This window comes from Telmatherina bonti, assembly GCF_933228915.1.
Source record: "Telmatherina bonti genome assembly, chromosome: 11".
In the NCBI taxonomy this organism is placed as follows: Eukaryota; Metazoa; Chordata; class Actinopteri; order Atheriniformes; family Telmatherinidae; genus Telmatherina; species Telmatherina bonti.
Window position 1 is genome coordinate 3187291 of NC_136629.1, and position 15607 is coordinate 3202897.

A 15607-nucleotide genomic window follows, 5' to 3' on the forward strand; every position below is an offset into this window, starting at 1 on the left:
TCTAGGTCCGGTCTGGGGTCTGGGTCTGGGTCTGGGTCCGGTCTGGGTTTGGGTCGGGTCTGGGTCTGGTCTGGGTCCGGTCTGGGTCTGGTCTGGGTCCGGTCTGGGTCCGGTCTGGGTCTTGGTCCGGTCTGGGTCTGGGTCTGGGTCTGGGTCCGGTCTGGGTCTGGTCTGGGTCCAGTCTGGGTCTGGGTCTGGTCTGGGTCCGGGTCTGGGTCCGGTCCGGGTCCTGTCTGGGTCTGGGTCTGGGTCTGGGTCTGGTCTGGTCTGGTCTGGGTCCGTTCTGGGTCTGGGTCCGGTCTGGGTCCGGTCTGGGTCTGGGTCTGGGTCTGGTCTGGGTCCGGGTCGTGGTCCGGTCTGGGTCTGGTCTGGGTCCGGGTCCGGGTCTGGGTCCGGTTTGGGTCTGGGTTTGGGTCTGGGTCTGGGTCCGGGTCCGGGTCTGGGTCCGGTCTGGGTCCAGTCTGGGTCCGGGTCTGGGTCTGGGTCTGGGTCTGATCTGGGTCCGGTCTGGGTCTGGTCTTGGTCCGGTCTGGGTCTGGGTCCAGTCTTGGTCTGGGTCTGGGTCTGGTCTGGTCTGGGTCTTGGTCTGGTCTGGGTCCTGTCTGGGTCTGGTCTTGGTCCGGTCTGGGTCTGGGTCCAGTCTTGGTCTGGGTCTGGGTCTGGTCTTGGTCCGGTCTGGGTCTGGGTCCAGTCTTGGTCTGGGTCTGGGTCTGGGTCTGGTCTGGTCTGGACTGGGTCTGGTCTGGGACCGGTCTGGGTCTAGGTCCAGTCTGGCCTGGGTCCGGTCCGGGTCCTGTCTGGGTCTGGGTCTGGGTCTGGGTCTGGGTCTGGTCTGGTCTGGGTCCAGTCTGGGTCCGGTCTGGACTGGGTCCGGTCTGGGACCGGTCTGGGTCTGGGTCCGGTCTGGTCTGGGTCCAGTCTTGGTCTGGGTCCGGTCTTGGTCTGGGTCCGGTCTGGGTCTGGGTCTTGGTCTGGGTTCGGTCTGGGTCCGGGTCCGGTCTGGGTCTGGGTCTTGGTCTGGCTCTGGGTCCGGTCTGGGACCGGTCTGGGTCTAGGTCCGGTCTGGTCTGGGTCCGGTCTGGGTCTGGGTCCAGTCTGGGTCTGGGTCTTGGTCTGGGTTCGGTCTGGGTCTGGGTCCGGTCTGGGTCTGGGTCTTGGTCTGGCTCTGGGTCCGGTCTGGGACCGGTCTGGGTCTAGGTCCGGTCTGGTCTGGGTCCGGTCTGGGTCTGGGTCCAGTCTTGGTCTGGGTCCGGTCTGGGTCCGGGTCCGGTCTGGGTCTGGCTCTTGGTCTGGGTGTGGTCTGGGTCCGGTCTGGGTCTGGGTCCAGTCTTGGTCTGGGTCTGGGTCTGGTCTGGTCTGGGTCTGGGTCTGGTCCGGTCTGGGTCTGGGTCTGGGTCTGGGTACGGTCTGGGTCCGGTCTGGACTGGGTCCGGTCTGGACTGGGTCCGGTCTGGGTCCGGTCTGGGTCCGGGTCTGGGTCTGGGTCCGGGTCCGGGTCTGGGTCTGGGTCTGGGTCTGGCTCTGGGTCCGGTCTGGGTCCGGGTCCGGGTCCGGGTCCGGGTCTGACCGGACCCAGAGCCAGACCGTGTCTATCCATCCACTGACGCCTCCATCCGTGTTGGAAGGCTCATCTAACTGTTGCCAGACTTAGACTTTATTGTCCCCAAAGGGAAATTCTTTTCCTACACAGCACATGTTTGACAACAAAAAGGACAATAAGAACAGACCACAGAAACAACATACAAATACAATGAACAGAGTACACTCAGCGCCCCCTGCTGTTTAGAAATGTTATGACTGAGGGGATCAGGCTTTTTCCCAACCGAGCCTTTTTGCACCTGAGCACCCTGTACCTCCGTCCTGAAGGAAGAGGGGTGAGTTGTCCATGAAGGGGGTGTGTGGCGTCCTGCTCCATGGAAAGTGCAAAGCGTCCAGTGGCTCTGTTGTTAAGCTCTGTAAGGCTTGGTGTGGGGAGTCCTATGATTTTTGCTGCGGTGTTGGTTACCTTTATGAGTTTAGTCCGGTTCTTAACAGTCAACAAAAAGCAAGTTGAACAGTAGAGAATAACAGGCTGGATAATGGACTGATATAACCGTAGGAGTAGAGGTGGAGAAACATAGAGTCCTTTCAGTTTCCGGATTATTGATAATCGTTGTTGGCTTCGTTTTTGAATGTCCATAATATGCTGATCAAATGTTAGTGAACTGTCTATTGTTACTCCAAGATATTTAAAACTGTCCACGATTTCAACTGTTTGATTGTCAATGGCAATGGGTGGCTTCACAGGAAAGCCCAGCATGTTGTAACTTTCACACAGCTCCAGTCCTCAAGGGCTGCAATCCTGCAGCTTTTAGTTGTTTCCTTGCTCCAACACGCATCACTAAAATGAGCTGACAAGAAGCTGTTGGATCAGCAGGGAAACAATTGAAATGTTCATCCTAGGAGCTCTGGAGGACCAGAATCTGACACCTGGTCTGTCAGTCGAGTCGCGTCACTGAGATGACATCAGTGGTTTCCTGCTGCAGGAGTGGTTGGAGCTTCTGCAGAGGAGAGAGCGGCCCACCAAGCCGGTTGGAGGCACGGAGAAGAAGACAGCTCCAGGACCCCCGGAGGACCAGGAGGACAAGACAAAGACACAGGTAGGCTGGGTGCACGACAACAGGATGCCACCAGTGAAAATGAACTCATGGCGATCATGTGAGGCGGGTCACAACCTGTCGCATGACATAAGGACACATTAGAGTCATGTATGACACATACAAGCCGTGGGATCCACTGAACACAGAAGTGCTGCGGGGCATTCGCCGCTGATCGCTGCAACACCAGTAAAAAGGACTGGTTCCATCAGGCGCTGCGGTGCGTTTCTAAGGCGCCCCAGAAGCTGCGCCACTTTCAGCTTCTCTAAAATATTATGAAATATTTTTGCTGCTTTAAAACTTCATGAATCAGAGCAGAGCGTGTCGTTCAGGCAGGAAACCAGTGGATCCAGTGGATTTTACCAGTAAAACATTACATGTCCACTTTGGATGCATTTTACTCTAAAACATCAACATTTCTTCATCTCCAAGCTGGTCGGTGTGCGACGGTTTATGCATGACAGCGTGGAAAACGTGCATCTACCTCGGAGAGGGAACGCTGCGCCGTTCTCTAACCCCGTTGTTTTGCCACCACACTTCCCTGCTGTGCAGAAATAAGAAGCAGCGGTCCAGCTGCTCCAACTTTTTATCTGCTTGTTTATTCTTCACGTTTAAGCAGTTTTATGAAGCGTTTTAAGTCGGCCGGCTATGATGCACCATGACGCAATCCTCATGTGAACCACGACACGGATACTAAAACTCTGCAGATGAAAGAGGCAGAAAGCTTGATGCACCTGCTCCGCAGCACTTCCGTAATGCTTCCGTATTCAGTTGATCCCCAGAGTAAGTCAAACTCGCTCTTTTCTCAGGAACCTCCCAGTTTGGAAAGAAGACCTGCGTTAAACCTCCAGTCAAAGCCTCGATGTCACCGTTTCACCAGTGTGGACCAGTCCATCATGGAAATGCAGAGGACATACCCTGACTTGGCCTTTCGGGGTCGCCTGCTGGTTCCAGACCAGCCTCACAAAGCTCCCACTAACCTTCTGTGTAATGCTGGAAAAGACTGGATCAGAGAGAGCAAAGCTGCTGCACTGGCGAACCGAGACCAAGGCGCTGGAGCAGATGAGGTCTTGGCTGGCACCGACAGGGCCGCTGGTGACACCGACCCGAGCAGCAGAGGGGACCCTGCCCCCACAGACACTGCCTCTGATGGAAGGACAGTTGATGAAGAACTCAGTGGGCCTCGAGCCATTTCCCTGCACAGAACACTGAGGGCTGGGACGGAGGCAGAGCCCGGTGTGACGCCCGGAAAACCTCCGTCTGCTGCCCAGACACAGCAACATTCTGGTAACAACACACACCTCCACCTGAGCCAAACACACACAACATTTACTCTTCATGCTGAAACTAAAAGAAAACTTGTGAAACTTCCTATTTAATTCTTTATCTAACCAACATTAAAGGAAGAAGCTGGAGTTTGAAACTCAAAGTAAATATTCACAGCAGTCAGTTTTTATTTCCAGCTGACAGGTTGACTCCCACCCATCAGTGGGATCTGATCCGGGCAAAGTCTGAAGACATCCTGCCTACAGGTTGTCTGTGTTTGCAGACTTTTCATTTGACTGCTTACAAATGAAAGAAGTTGCAGGCTGACAAGTCCCTGAAATTCTTTCTGATGTTCATTTAGACTTTCCATGAAGAGAACGTCATTCTCTTTTCTTTTTTTGTTCAGACAGAAAACATGAGAGAGTCTCTCTGAGCCCACTGGATGAAGAACAGGAGCAGAAAGAGCGGGATGGGAGGATGGAGCAACTGTTCCCAGACATCAGGGACAAGAGGAGAGAGGACGATGAGAGAGGGGAGGAAGACATGAGCACAGAAATGATGCAAGAGGAGAAAAAACGGAGCTCTGAGAAGAGGAGAAAATGTCAGGATGGAGGTGTTGGAACCTGCTCTGATGATGCAGGAGGAAACTGACTGGACAGATGGGGGAGGTGTGTGTGTGTGATATGTACCTATGAGTACATGTCATGCTGCCTTCCCATACATCCAGACATAAAGCAGTGCTGCTGCAAACGGTCCCGGCTCTGCTGGGAAGTTCTGATCTCAGGGTGACCCGTCCACACCCTCCTGGTTTTCTCTGAAACGCCGACTTCCTTCTGCTCCCACTGCGGCTTATCACCAGGCTCTTCCATCAGAACAGCTTGAGGTTTTGGTTTCTCTTTAAAGCTGAGACCTTGTTAATGATTGCTGTGCCTAAATAATCACGTTGTTGACATTTAAATCCACTCTGGGATGTTGTTTAGTCTGAAATGGGTTTCTCATGTTTTAACCAACTGGAACAATAAATTTTCCCGAAAAGAAATCCTGACAGCGTCTTCACTGGAATTCACACCTGTTAGCATCACCAATAGAAAGCTGGTCTCGTATGAACGACAAGGAATGAATGACAGTACATTTAGAGGGAGTTAACACACCTTCCCAGGTGTGGATGTCTCAGAGAAGCCCAGTCTGAGATGTCCATCTCACAGTCAGCATGTTGCATCTTCACGACAGTCCAGTTAGACAAATACTGAACCGGTATGGCTTACTGGGAAGGGTACAGGAGAAAAAAACAACATAGCCACCAGGTTGATGGAACAATGATCAAAATGGACATGTTAGGTCCTTAAACGCCTCATAGCAGCTGTCAGCACGGTGGTGGAGGCATGATGATCTGGACACCTTGCAGTCAGAGTGGACCATGAAATCCTCTGGATACCAACGTGTTCTGGAGTCCAATGTGAGTCTGTCTGTCCGACACGTACTTTGTCTGAAACTGTCTGATGCAGCAGAACGATAACTGCAAACCCAGCAGATCTATTACCAAACCAAGGTGTTGCCAAAGAAAGGCCTGCTGGGCACCCGTACTGATACCCGCTTTATTACACCATGTCTCTTACTCTCTTAAATTCCAATGAGCAATAACAAAATTAATATAACAACAAGGTCTAATTGGTCAGCATGATGGTGGGGTGGTCCTGAGGCGTTCCTAGGCCAACTGGGAGATATAATTCCTCCTGCGTGCCCCAGAGGGACGTGTCCAGAACACCTTCCTGGGGAGATGTCCAGGATTACATTCATAAAAAAGTTAGTAAAAACAAAAACCAAATGAGAATTATAAAATCAAAGGTTAGTTCAGTTGTATTTAACAACTCATGTGAAAGTCCAAAAGCAAGCGATATTTCATATGGAGTCACCAGTTTCCTACTCTCAGGTATCACAGTTAAATCAAGTGAAAATAAAACAAGAAAAATAAGCTTTATGAAGGCCTTTCTAACCTTTCTCATCAAGTGTGCAGAGAATACAGAAGCAAGCTATCCATCCATTTTCTGAGCTCTACCCAGAAAAACCAGAGTAACTATCTATTTCAGTGGTTGCTAAAGCATCCTGGATGGGCTCATCCCTTTGCCAGGTCACTACCTGGCCTTTCTGTGTCTGTCCAATAGATATAGAGAAATGCTTCTTCTTTTCTAACCTGTCCAGCATCATGACAGCAGAACGATAGACTGTCATACTGGGATCAACATATTGACCCTGGGAAGAGGAGCCTTTGGGACGGAGCTCCCCTTGGTTTGTAAATTTCTCCTTCCTAAGCTGCCACTTTATCGTGGTGGAAGGCTTCGCGTGTCCTGAAGATCCTCGGAGCTGTGTTGTCAGGGCTTTTGTTGGTGCAGCGTCTGCAGTGATGCTTACTCTGGGACTCGGTCTGTTTATTGGTGCAGAGTCCTACCCTCATCTATGGTCATGAGCTGTGGGTCATGAGCCGAAAGAACCAGATCTCCTATGAAGGCGGCTGAAATGAGTTTCAGAGTAGAGCCGCTGCTCCTCCACATCGAGAGGAACCAGTTGAGGTGGCTCGGGCATCTGGTCAGGATGCCTCCTGGACCTCCCTGGTGAGGTGTTCCAGGCACGTCCCTCTGGGAGGAGACCCCGGGGAAGACCCAGGACACGCTGGAGGGATTATATCTCTCGGCTGGCCTGGGAACGCCTCGGGATCCCCCCGCAGAGTTGGCAGATGTGTCTGGAGAGAGGGAAGTCTGGGCTGCTGCCCCCGCGACCCGACCCCGGATAAGTGGCATGAAGATGAAGATGCATTTTTTTTTGTAATTTTTCTTGTAACTGCTGGAGTGGAGAGACAGCAGTTGGGAAAGGTGGGAGAAAGTTTAAATGAAAAGACAAAAGATTACAATCAATCCTTAAGAGAAAAAGTGCAAGGGATTCTAGACCTGTGATAAAATAGTAAACATTCCAGGTCTTCTAAGAAAACACTCCAGACAACCATCAGGAGCACCTGCTGGAAGAAGAGCTGTAAATGCAACCATGCCCCCTCCAAGTCCCGGGCAACCACAGATTTATTTATTACTGTTTGTGTTTAACCCACCAGCAAAGCAAGCAGCTCTCTGATCAACAACACCAACAAGCCGCTTGTCTCTTAATATGGCTTTATTTAAACAGCTTCTTCATACACAACATCATGTGGGCGTCAGGTTTTTTAGGAAACACCAAACCATGTGTCCCATTACATCATTAATATGTTTATATTAAATGGCAATATTAAAAAATGATTTAAAAAAAAAAAAAACCTTCTTTAAAAACAGGAAACAGTCATTCTATGACTTCAACTGGATTATTCAGAAACATTGGTCACTTTAATAGAAAAGATTTCCAAGGTTAATGAGACGGTTTGATGGTAAACATCAGACCTACATAAATAAATAATTTTATCACCAAACCTCCTGACTGACGGAGTGAGGCAGACATGCAGAACTCAGCATTTAGTGTTTGCATGTAGACGTTTTACACAACCTGTCACTTTTCTAGTTTAAAGTGCAGCTGGAATGTTTCACCTAAGGCTGGAATGAGATGGAGCTGAACCTCTGAAGGCTGACCTGTGAATCACAGAGAACTCAAAATGCAGAAAAAACTCAAAAAGTTAACATGTCAGTAAAAAGTAACAGTAGCTCATCTGTAACCATCATGTACAAGATGCATTGGAGGATGTCAGGATCTTTTCCCGGTGTTCCTCATACTGCTGCAGCATCCTTGGCAGGTCGTGGTCAGCAGGAATCACCTGCAAACACACCACAAGTGACATGGCACACTGACTATTTCAGTTACTCCCCCTTCCTCCCACCCACAAGACATGCATGTTAGGTTAGTTGCTATGGTTAATTGTCACTTGTAGCATGTAAGTCGCTTTGGATAAAAATGACTGTAGACTATATTAGAATCATCTGATGGAAAATATCAGCTGATTGTGAATCTGATGCAGGAACACATCTATAAAAAGTTGGAACAGCAGCAACAAAAGGCTGGAAAAGTAACATTTGGAGGAGCATTTGACAACTAATCAGATCAACTGACAACAGGTCAGTAAGATGACTGGGTATAAAAGGAGCATTTCAGACATTGTCATACATTATAGTGTATAATATCAGAAGATTCAAATAATCAGGAGGAATTTCTGTTTTCTAGACCAAAGCTCATTTAAAATGTCCCGAGGTAATGTAAACAACTGGACCAAATGTCAGATTATAATATGTAAGTTTTCAAGGTGGTTCTATCCAACACAGGGTGGCAGTAATGACCAAAACCACAAAACTACCACGTCCACAAACCACCACGGGGGGCAGTATAGAGAAAAACTCACCCATCCCATCCCTTAAACACAGCAGAACCACTTTCATTGTCACAAGACTCAAACTTTATTTACAAGCTGTGTGATGACCTCCAGTATTTCAGCTTCAAGTGAACCAGTAAGCAACTGCTAACACAACGGGTCTTCCTCACAGTTAAAATCATCATCATTTATGATGTTGTTTTGCAAAGTAGTATGTAAAAATGACAATATAGCATATGGAATAAACGGTGCCAGTAAGAAGAGGCTAAACTACATGCTAAGCTAGCTATCGTTGCTAGGTTAATTATAACTTTATAAATATGTCTGCATATATTCAGCTGATGTAAGACTGAATTAGACTAAAACAAGCAGTCAAACACTGACATAATGCAGAATTTTCAGAATTTAATGTTGTTACAGCTATATTACGTGTGCGCACTTGTTTTTAGAGTGAAGGAGATGATGTGTCACATTTTGCCACGAAGTTTGTGGTGAGGCAGGGCTGGTGGACGGACGTAAAGATGAGTCAGAGGTCAGAGTCCAAGGTAGAGGCCGAGGAAGATGAGCTGCGACTTCCAGAGCTGAGCACTCGGATAGAGAGCAGCAGTATGGCCAATGGCTGGCTGCAGTACAGGTACAATGCTGGATGGAGGCGTTCTTATTTGTATTGATAAGAAACTCAGTAGTTTCAAGATAAGACTTTATTTATCTCACAGTGGAGAAATTCACTGTTACATAGGCTCTGAGAAACAACAAGGAGGGTGCGAATAGTAATGAAAGGTGCAAACAAAGTAGATAGTGCAAATAGGTAGTAAATAATAATAATAAAAATAAGAATATAACTAAAATCCACTACGAGTTAAAAAATCCTCCTCCCCCTGGATGTTCACTGGTAGGTGTGGTAATGTCCTCCCCCTGGAGTCGACCACCATCTCCTTCGTCTTACTGGTGTTCAGGCACAGGTGGTTGCGCTCACACCAGTTCACAAAGTCCATGATGACCGACCGGTACTCAAGTTCGTTTCCCTCCAACACCCGTCCCACAATGGCGGAGTCGTCAGAGAACTTCTGTAGATGGCAGCTGTCCGTGTTGTAGGTGAAGTCCGAGGTGTAGATGGTGAAGAGGAAAGGTGAGAGGACTGTGCCCTGAGGTACCCCTGTGCTGCAGACCTCTGAATCCCAGCCACGCAGCCGCACGTACTGTGGACGGTCAGTGAGGTAGTCGATGGTCCAGGCAGCGAGATGTCCGTCAAATCCCGCGTCCTCCAGCTTCCCTGGAAGCAACGCCGGCATGATGGTGTTGAAGGCGCTGGAGAAGTCGAAGAACATGACCCTCACAGCGCAGCCGGTGGTCTCCAGGTGGGTGAGCGCCCGCTGCAGCAGGTAGATGACGGCGTCTTCTACCCCGATGTTAGGCCTGTAGGCAAGCTGCAGCGGGTCCAGTGAGGAGCTCACCACGGAGCAGAGATGCTCTAGGAGAAGCCTCTCCATGGTCTTCATGAGGTTGGCGGTCTGGGCGACAGGTCTGTAGTGGGCTGGTTCCTTAGCGTGTGCTGTTTTAGGAACCGGGACCACACGGGAGGTCTTCCACAGGACCGGGACCTTCTCCAGGCTCAGGCTCAGGTTGTAGATGTGGCAGAGAACCTCACTGAGCTCGTCCGCACAGGTCCTCAGCAGCCTGGGAGTGATACCATCTGGTCCTGGAGATTTCCTCTGCTTCAGTCGCCTCAGCTGGTCTGACGTGAGGGAGAGGGGGGAGTGAGGTGGACTGCAGAGGGAGAGGGCTGGAGGGCGGCTGGAGACAGTCTGTGTGGATGTGGGGCAGGAGCGGTCAGGTGAAGCTGGTAGTGGTCCAGGGAGGGGGGAGGTGTCCCCTGGACTGGAGACATGTGAAGATGGGGGAGCAGGCAGGATGGCAGAAGGGATGGAGGGAGAACTGAACCTGTTAAAGTAACAGTTCAACTCATCTGCCCAGCGCTGGTTACCCTTGGCCGTTCCCCTGGCACTCTGCCCAAATCCGGAGATGTTCTTCAGCCCTCTCCACACATCCCGCACGTTGTTCTGGGCCAGCTTCCTAGCACAGTCCTCTTTAGCCCGCCTGATCCTCCACTGGAGCTCGCGCTGAACTCTCCTCTGCTCCTCTCTGTCCCCTTTGGTGAAAGCCTTTTTCTTCTGGTTCAGCAGGGCTGTAAGCTCAGGGGTGACCCATGGGTGGTTGTTGGAAAAGCACCGTACCCTCCGGGTTGGCACGGTGCTGTCCACGCAGAAGTTAATATAGTCCGTCATGCAGTGCGTGAGGCCATCGATGTCATTACCATAAGAATCACAGAGCATGCTCCAGTCTGTGGTCTGGAAACAGTCCCGTAGCCTCTCATTGGCCTCTTCAGTCCACACCTTCACAGACCTCTTCTGCGCAGGTTCCCTTCGCACCTTGGGTGTGTATTGGGGCAGCAGGAGGACCAGGTTGTGATCGGAGCGTCCTAGTGGGGGGAGGGGGGCGGATGTGTACGCTTCCTTCACGTTCGCATACAGCAGATCTAGCGTCCTATTGTTCCTGGTGTTGCACTCAACGTACTGAGTGAATGTCGGGAGAGAGGCGGAAAGAGAGGCACGGTTAAAATCTCCACTTATTAGTAAAAGGGCTCTGGGATGCCTCGATTGGATCTGGCTGACAGCGCTGTGGAGCCGCTCACACGCAGCCGCTGCATCGGCCGACGCGCAAAACACGATCACATGTGAAAATTCCCTCGGCAAATAGAACGGCCTCATGCTTACAACAAGTAGCTCCAGGTCCGATGTGCACAGCTGTTCCTTTACGTGCATGTTGGCAGGATTACAAAAGCGTTTGTTCACAAACAACGCAAGCCCCCCTCCTTTTTTCTTTCCGCTCGCCGAGCTCCGGTCCGCTCGGTGGAGAGTGAAACCATCCAGGGAAACCACAGAGTCTGATATATGTCCATATAGCCACGTCTCAGAGAAACACATGAGGCTGCATTCTCTGTATTCCCGCTGCTGCCGGGTCAGCGCAGCCAGCTCCTCGATCTTATTGGAGATAGAGCGGACGTTTCCCATGATGACAGAGGGAAAATAATGCACGCCTGAGCCTGGTAGAGATTCTCCACAAAGAGTTTCTGGCATTGTGGGAATCACTGGAATTCTGCCAGAAGCAGTGGAAACACTGGCTGCAGAAAATGCTGACCTCAGTCTGTTAAATCCCTCAGTGGGGGTAAACCACAGCCTCTGAGGAAAACAAGAAGATGAATGAAGCGGTGCTGGATCTGCAAGCCAGGAGCATGAGGGATTATTTGGTGTTTGCAGGGACTACAGAGTGGACAGATGACAGCCCCGAGACGGTCAAAGACTTTATCCAGACTCACCTAAAGGAAAACATCACCTTTCATAGAGTTCACCGCCTGGGTGGAAGGAAACCCAGAGCCGGCAGGCCAAGGCCCATTGTAACAAAGTTTGTTTACTACAAACAGAAGCAGGTGAAGAGTCAAGGTCGTAAACTTTGGGGCCTTCACTATGAAGTCGGTGACCATTTCCAAGAGAAATCCTAGATAGGCAGAGCGTCCTGTTCCCCATGACGAGGAAATCCATTGGTGAAGGAGCTTGCGGTGCATAAATAATTAATCAACAGACAGCTGTACCGCAACCCGAACATCACTCCATGGTTCTACTGACTTGATATGTGCTTCAATCATCTTAAGTCTTCACTAAATCATGTCATATTTCTAAAACTGTTTTAGTTATCAGTAGTCTCACTGTCTGTCTCCACTACATTGTCCCGACACAGAGGTGTTTTTTAAATTATTTTCTTCATTTGGCACAGTCACTATTGTAATTTTTCTTTGTTTGAATTCCTTCACTCTTATCAGTACTTTCACCTGCTGTTATATTAATATGACACACACACACACACACACACACACACACACACACACACACAAACAAGTTATGAGGATAGCGCACATGGCTGACATGTGCACAAGCAGCAGCTAACACACAGACACATACTGTAGTAATATGCACATAACCTTCATCTCTGCTGGTTTATGGATACACTGAGCTTTGTCTCTTGGAATGTGCGTGGAGCTGGTACAAGGGAGAAGGGGTTAAAAAATTTTATCGGTTGCAGGAAATGAAGGCAGACATTGTTCTTTTGCAGAAATCTCATTTATCTAATTCAACAATAAATCTTTCAACACTGCAAACACTGAAATCTAAGTAAAATTAAAAATCTTATATTGAGTACACATATGCTTATTTTTTTTAAAGGTAAGATCATTCTTAGTTTTTATTTCAGAGAATTCCTCGTTTTAAGAGTATTTTTACTTGTTTTGGGAAGTCTTGACAAGCCAAATTTTCTTGTTCTGTTAGCAGATCATTTATCTTATTTTAAGCAACATTTACCTAATTTTTTAATCAATTTTTCTTTTAGGCTGAGTTTTTGCAGTGCAGTTTCCACATGTGTACTCAGCTTTTATAATTCCAGACAACAATCACAGATCCAGAAGGCAGATTTTTAATAGTTACATTATCTATTCAAAATGTTAAGTTAACTATTGCAAATGTTTATGGCCCAAATGTTGATGACTCCTCCTTTTTTCACTCCCTCTTTACTTCGCTCTATGATCACTTAGATAACACAATCATTGTAGCAGGGGACTTAAATGTTATTCTAGACAAATACAGTTCATCAGGGAAGCATCGAGGTTGGAAATCAGCTGAAACGGTTAAACAGTACATGAAGGATTTTGGTCTTTGCGATGCATGGCGTTCTCATCACCCGACACAGAGAGAATACACTTTCTTCTCTTCAGTTCACCATACCTATTCTAGACTAGATTACTTCCTAATCAGCAGTTCACTCATGAGTGACATATCAGAGATAAAGATCCATCCCATAATCATCAGTGATCATGCACCTGTATCATTAACCCTTAGAAGTAAAAACTGTAAGCCAGCCACTAGAAACTGGAGATTTAATACATCATTACTTACAGATTCTGAGTTTATCAGTTACTTTAAAAGAGAATGTTCCTCATATCTAGAAAACAATAACAGACCAGAAACTTCAGCGTGTGTTCTGTGGGAAGCAGGAAAAGCAGTAATGAGAGGGAAAATAATATCCTTCTCTTCCCATAAGAAAAAGAAGGAAACTTTGAGAACATCAGAATTAGAACTCAGAATTAAATCACTAGAGGAAGCTTACCATGTCTCCCCAGAAGAACACACACTGAATGATATTAGAAAAGCCAAATTAGAACTTAATGAAATAATAGATAAAAGAACACAATTCATGGTGCAAAGACTTCGATTGGACAATTTTGAACATGGTAACAAATCTGGAAAGTTCCTGGCTAACCAACTAAAGGCAAATAAGGAGAAAACAACAATTTCCTCTATAAAAGATTCAGAAGGAAATATCAGCCATGATCCTGACATGATAAACAATACTTGAAATTTTACAAAATATTATATAAATCACAAATAAACCCAACAAATGAGAATATTGATCAGTTTTTAGCGATATCGATCTCCCAAAATTACAACAGGAAAATAAAACGGCTCTAGATTCACCCATTTCAGTTCATGAGCTCCATGAAGCTCTCCATCGTATGCCAAACAATAAAGCACCGGGTCCAGATGGTTATCCAGCTGAATTCTACAAAGAATTCTGGACCACACTGGCTCCAACCTTTTACAGCATGGTATTAGAAATAAAGGAAAAACAATGAATACCCTCCAACATGAACTTAGCTAATATTACAATACCATTAAAAGCAGGAAAGGATCCTACACTCCCATCCAGTTGTTGTCCAATTTCATTAATAAATGCAGATCTCAAAATAATCAGCAAAGCTCTAGCCAGAAGGATAGAAAAAAATAACTCTTTCCATTATTCCTGCTGATCAAACAGGCTTTATAAAAGGCAGACATTCCAAAACTAACATAATAATGATCAAAACTTCTCCAAGCTTCTGCTTACACAGAGGCACCAGACAGGGCTAGCCACTTTCTCCATCATTCTGCAGTTTTTATTGAACCTTTGGCAGCTGCCATAAGACAAAACAAAGAAAACAAAGGAATTCATGTGAAAAATATAGAATATATAATAAGTCTTTATGCTGATGATGTTTTACTTTTCCTCCAGAATTTACAAACATCTCTTTCACAAGCAATCACATCCCAGACAAAGGATGTTCAGGATGAGTCACAATTACATATCTGTTCACATTGCACTGATGACATGACTGATATCGACAATCATGCCTTAAGGTCTTGCCCACCTGACCAGAGATTCTGGCCTGACCTGTATGCCCTGGTGCTTGGATGTGGCTCTGGTCGGGGGATAGGGGTGTGTGTATTTGGAGGGGGGGTTGTAGTTAAGAGTTAAGATGGGGTAGGGCAGAGATGAGAAAGGAGAGAGGTTGTGGTGGGGTTTTTTAGGGGACGTAGAGTGGAGAGGGGCAGGAATCAGGGCTTGGGGGGTAGGGGTGTGGGTGGGATGTAAGCTTTTTGGGTGGATGTAAGGGTGTGGGTGGATGTCGGGGTGTGGGTGGATGTCGGGGTGTGGGTGGATGTAGGGGGTGTGGGTGGATGTCGGGGTGTGGGTGGATGTAGGGGGTGTGGGTGGATGTCGGGGTGTGGGTGGATGTCGGGGTGTGGGTGGATGTAGGGGGTGTGGGTGGATGTCGGGGTGTGGGTGGATGTCGGGGTGTGGGTGGATGTCGGGGTGTGGGTGGATGTAGGGGGTGTGGGTGGATGTCGGGGTGTGGGTGGATGTCGGGGTGTGGGTGGATGTCGGGGTGTGGGTGGATGTAGGGGGTGTGGGTGGATGTCGGGGTGTGGGTGGATGTAGGGGTGTGGGTGGATGTAGGGGTGGATGTAGGGGTGTGGGTGGATGTAGGGGTGGATGTAGGGGTGTGGGTGGATGTAGGGGTGGATGTAGGGGTGTGGGTGGATGTAGGGGTGGATGTAGGGGTGTGGGTGGATGTAGGGGTGTGGGTGGATGTAGGGGTGGATGTTAGGGTGAGGGTGGATGTAGGGGTGTGGGTGGATGTAGGGGTGAGGGTGGATGTAGGGGTGTGGGTGGATGTAGGGGTGGATGTAGGGGTGTGGGTGGATGTAGGGGTGGATGTTAGGGTGAGGGTGGATGTAGGGGTGTGGGTGGATGTAGGGGTGAGGGTGGATGTAGGGGTGGATGTTAGGGTGAGGGTGGATGTAGGGGTGTGGGTGGATGTAGGGGTGTGGGTGGATGTAGGGGTGTGGGTGGATGTAGGGGTGAGGGTGGATGTAGGGGTGGATGTAGGGGTGTGGGTGGATGTAGGGGTGGATGTAGGGGTGTGGGTGGATGTAGGGGTGGA

The 15607-nt window shown here is 48.6% G+C and overlaps 2 protein-coding genes across 2 annotated transcripts in view; one reads left to right on the forward strand and one right to left on the reverse strand.

Annotated features, from left to right (window-relative positions):
- The window catches only part of LOC306762775 (uncharacterized protein), a gene marked incomplete at its 3' end in the record, with an annotated part of 73264 nt that extends 68711 nt beyond the window's left edge, over nucleotides 1–4553 (forward strand). The window contains exons 3-6 of the mRNA XM_079249384.1: nucleotides 1867–1955; nucleotides 2500–2639; nucleotides 3446–3923; nucleotides 4309–4553. Coding sequence (XP_079105510.1) covers nucleotides 1867–1955; nucleotides 2500–2639; nucleotides 3446–3923; nucleotides 4309–4553 — 952 coding nt within the window. The remainder of the gene's footprint in view (nucleotides 1–1866; nucleotides 1956–2499; nucleotides 2640–3445; nucleotides 3924–4308) is intronic.
- A 2512-nt stretch (nucleotides 4554–7065) lies between these two features.
- Nucleotides 7066–15607, reverse strand: part of tk2 (thymidine kinase 2) — a 43311-nt gene continuing 34769 nt past the window's right edge. Inside the window, exons 10-11 of the mRNA XM_079248552.1 lie at nucleotides 7602–7689; nucleotides 7066–7507 (exon numbers count right to left, since the gene is read on the reverse strand). Of these exons, the coding sequence (XP_079104678.1) occupies nucleotides 7428–7507; nucleotides 7602–7689 (168 nt within the window). The 3' untranslated portion in view covers nucleotides 7066–7427. The remainder of the gene's footprint in view (nucleotides 7508–7601; nucleotides 7690–15607) is intronic.